Source organism: Myotis davidii, unplaced genomic scaffold (assembly GCF_000327345.1).
Source record: "Myotis davidii unplaced genomic scaffold, ASM32734v1 scaffold415, whole genome shotgun sequence".
NCBI classification, from domain to species: domain Eukaryota; kingdom Metazoa; phylum Chordata; class Mammalia; order Chiroptera; family Vespertilionidae; genus Myotis; species Myotis davidii.
Window position 1 is genome coordinate 1,722,013 of NW_006287951.1, and position 4,350 is coordinate 1,726,362.

The 4,350-nt window shown below is 35.3% G+C and overlaps 1 protein-coding gene across 5 annotated transcripts in view; it reads right to left on the reverse strand.

Annotated features, from left to right (window-relative positions):
* Positions 1-4,350, reverse strand: part of TOPBP1 (topoisomerase (DNA) II binding protein 1) — a 42,528-nt gene that overhangs the window by 33,377 nt on the left and 4,801 nt on the right. For all 5 annotated transcript variants that reach the window (XR_001513196.1, XM_006759787.2, XM_006759786.2 and 2 more), the window contains 3 exons: positions 4,188-4,331; positions 2,456-2,637; positions 634-830 (listed from right to left, as the gene is read on the reverse strand). Coding sequence is in view for 4 of the 5 variants with exons in the window: in XM_006759787.2 (XP_006759850.1) it covers positions 634-830; positions 2,456-2,637; positions 4,188-4,331 (523 nt within the window). In the remaining variant the exon portion in view is untranslated. The remainder of the gene's footprint in view (positions 1-633; positions 831-2,455; positions 2,638-4,187; positions 4,332-4,350) is intronic.

A 4,350-nucleotide genomic window follows, 5' to 3' on the forward strand; every position in this document is an offset into this window, starting at 1 on the left:
AATGCATTTTGAAACAGTATCATAGGGAAATTGAGGTCAACATGTAATAAAAATAACATGAAAGCCCTTTTTTTACATTCTTGAGAGCCAGGAAATGAACTATCCTCAGAATCAGAAAACAGCAATAGCAGTTACCAATTTTACTTATAATTATAATTGGGCATACACAAAATTCTGACTTAATTACAATGACCAATTTTAACAATATTTTTCTAATTTTATGTCCTATCTAGGTCTGAATAAAACACTGTATAAGAGATTAGAAAGATATGTAATTTAACTACATCTATTAGCTCTCTTGTTATCCATCCAAATTTCTTGTCTCTTTTCTAAGTATTTGGTAATTGTGTAGGAGACTTAAAAAAATAAAATAAAAAAATTGGATAATAAATTTAGATAAAGCACCACTGAAAATTTTTTTTATATTTATTGAATGACCTGGATAAACACTAGGACAGTCATGTAATTTTTTTACAAATTGTGACCCAAACTACTTTTGTAAGATTTTTAGGGGAAAAAATACCATACTACATTTATGATATGTCAGAAGCAAAAGCTATTCTGTAAAGAAAATCTTAAATTGTTAAAAAGCAGAGAAAATCTTGCATTTGTCCATTCAGAAAATAGTTTTACCTTTTGGTTCTTGCACAATGAGGTGTGTACATTCATTCATTTTCAATTGTCCCATGTATTGGCCTCCATGCTTAACTGTGAGTTGCTGAACTGACTTCCTTTCTAAGCCACACAAGCCAGTCACACAGATTATGCAACCAAGAAAAATAGGACACTTGAAGTCTTCCATGTTTATATCAGTATATCTAGTTATTGTACTGGGGAAAACGAATGATAAAACGGAGAAAAATGAACATATTACATATACCCGATAGTTTAAATTTTACCAGAAAAGTAAGAACAATATCACTAATGCTTTCCTCATTTTTAAAGATTTTTATTAAATCTTAAGGGGAGCCCTAACCGGTTTGGCTCACTGGATAGAGCCTCGACCTGCGAACTGAAAGGTTCCAGGTTCGATTCCGGTTAAGGGCATGTACCTTGGTTGTGGGCACATCCCCAGTAGGGCGTGTGCAGGAGGCAGCTGATCATTGTGTCTAACTCTCTATCCCTCTCCCTTCCTCTCTGTAAAAAATCAATAAAATATATTAAAAAAAGAAGAAAATAATAAATCTTAAGGGGAACTCACAGGCACTCAGAATTATACTAATTGCTAATCTAAGTTTGGCACCATATCTCTAATAAAAAGTAATGTTTCAGACAGTCTCTCAAAATTGTTTTAAGGGAAAACTTTTCATTAACTCTAAGTCCGTGCTGGTTAAAATGGTGGTTATTTTCCAAAATTTTAAGTCTGAATCTCTACTTCAGTTGCCTACTAGAAAAACAGAATCTGTATCCTTTTCTTATACAAATAATAAGCAATGATTTGGGGGCAGAAACCACAAAAATATCATTGTCTTCTGTTGCCATGCTAGGCAGATGTGCTGATGAAACAGGCTGGGAATGAGGGTGCCAACGTGGAGACAGGATTAGGATGTGCGGGATGGTGTGAAAGACTGGGAAAATCCCTATTTAATTCAAACAGTGGAACCTGGACTTAGAGTTACTCTAATTTTAAAGGAAACTCAATTCTGTCCCTTGAAATAAGCTGTAAGTGCCATGAAGGCAGAGATGCTATCCTGTTTTGTTCACTACATATGCCTACAGCCTAGCTCAGGGCAGATACATAAAATGGGCTCAATTAATATTTACTGAATGATCACATCCCAGTTAATGACTTACATTTTATTTTCAACCTTACACATATCCACTTTGGGAGGGAATACAACTGCCCAAATGACTAATTTGCTCTCCATATTAACATATGTTAATTAACATATTAACAGTATTGAAGAAAGCAATAGAAAAGCTGCAGCTGCCATACTGAATTTTCCCAACTATTTTACAGGTACTGATCAAAACAATTTTATTATCAAAGCATTTCCTACCTTGTAGCTAGTTCTAACCCCATAGCCCAGTGATAGCGAACCTATGACACGCGAACTCATTTTTTTGGTTGATTTTTCTTTGTTAAATGGCATTTAAATATATAAAATAAATATCAAAAATATAAATCTTTGCTTTACTATGGTTGCAAACATCAAAAATTTTCTATATGTGACACGGCACCAGAGTTAAGTTAGGGTTTTTCAAAATGCTGACACGCCGAGCTCAAAAGGTTCGCCATCACTGCCATAGCCCATTCTACCTATTGACCTCTAACCGGGTAACAGTTTTTAGAATCTGCTCTTTTGTTTTCATTGGAGAAAAGAATCATGACCCAATTTTTTCACTGAATGATAAATCCAGAGATACAATAAAACCTCCCCTATGAAAACTCACAAGCTAGAATGACTGAATGTATCATTTTCAAATCTAGAAAATATCAAAATGTCTTTCTTACTTCTCTTGTGACTTCTCCCAAAGTGTGTTAACCCAAGAAGGAAGCAAAATTGGTTTCTTCAGATTTGCAGCAACTAAGTATTTTTTGCTACCAACTTCTCCAGCAATAAGGTGAGTTACTGATACATTAAGGTCTCTGTATACACGTCCACCCATCATTTGTACATATTTATGAACTTCTTCCTGTAGTCCCAAGAGAAAATATATTAATACTCAAGCAAATTTATTTTTTATACAATATCCCATATGTATATATTGTTAGCTTGAATGCACAAGTGTTTCTCACCAATATAAAATTAAATAATTAACCATTTAATTAATATATTTGGAAGGTAAATATAAATTATAAATAAAATTTTTTAAATTTCTATTTATTGATTTTAGATAAAGAGGGAGGAAGGGGAAAAGAAAGTAAGAGCGAGAAACATCATTGTCATTTCACTTATTTATGCATTCACTGGTTGCTTCTCGTGTGTGTCGACTGGATATCAAACCCACAACCTTGGTGTATTGTGATGACACTCCCACCAAGTGAGCTCCCAGGCCAGGGCATAGATTTTAAAATAACTACCTTTATACATGATTTTCCTATGTTTATCTCTTTGAACTCCATGAAGTTATTAAACTATGTTGTTGGGGTTTTTAAAATATGTTTTTATTGGTTTTTAGAGAGAGAGAAAGGAAGGGAGTGGGATAGAGAAAGAAAAACCTCAATGTGAGAAACATTGGTCAGTTGCCTCCCGTACACACCTCGACTGTGGACAGAACCCACAACCTGGACACGTGCCCTAACTGGGAATCCAACCGGTTCCCTTTCTGGTGCATGGGATGACGCTTAACCAACTGAGCCACACTGGCTAAGGCACTATATTGCTTCTATAATAAACAATATATTTTAATTTACCATACATATTTTAAAATGTGTAAATACATATATAACATATCTATTACATACCTCTCTCAGAATCCCCCTTGTTTAGGATTTCCCATCTACAGTGGGAAAATGTAATTCAAAAGCAAACTCACTGACTGTATAGGGAAAAAGTGACTTTCCTTTAAAATTTTTTTTTGCTTAGCCCTGGCCAGTTTGGTCCAGTGGATAGAGCATGGGCCTATGGACTGAAAGGTCACAGGTTCGATTCCGGTCAAGGGCATATGCCCAGGTTGTAGGCTCGATTCCCAGTGGAGGGCGTGCAGGAGGCAGCCAGTTGATGATTCTCTCTCATCACTGATGTTTCTCTATCTCTCTTCCCTTCCTCTCTGTAATAAATAAAAATGTATTTAAAATGTATCTTCTCGCCCTAGCTGGTTTGGCTTAGTGGATAGACTTTCTCTCCCTCTCCCTTCTCTGAAATCAATAAAAATAGATTTAAAATAAATAAATAAAATGTATCTTCTTAAAAATAAATAAAATAGATCCCACTATATTCAATTCATAAAAAAAAAAAAGATAGTCCTGGTCAGTGCGGCTCAGTAGGTTGAGCATTATCCTGTGATTCGAAGAGTTGCAGGTTTAATTCCTGGTCAAGGAACATGCCCATGTTTTGGGTTCGGTCCCTGGTCAGGGTGCATATGGGAGGCAACCGATTGATACCTATCGGTTTCTCTCTCCCCCCCCCTCTAAAAATAATAATAAAAATGAAAATATAAACACCCAGTATAAAGTCTTTCAAGTATATTCTACACAAAGAAAAATTAGGTATGGAAATACAGATATATTCCTCAACACCTACCCTTTTGTCTTTTTCCAGGCTTGTACAAGATATAGTTACATCACACATAACCATATTATAAACTGGATGCTCAGCTCTTGGGACACACCGCTGGTGTTGCATACAAAATATGACTACTTGAGGACCAACAATTCTGCAGCCAAGCTATAAAAAAAGGAAAAGT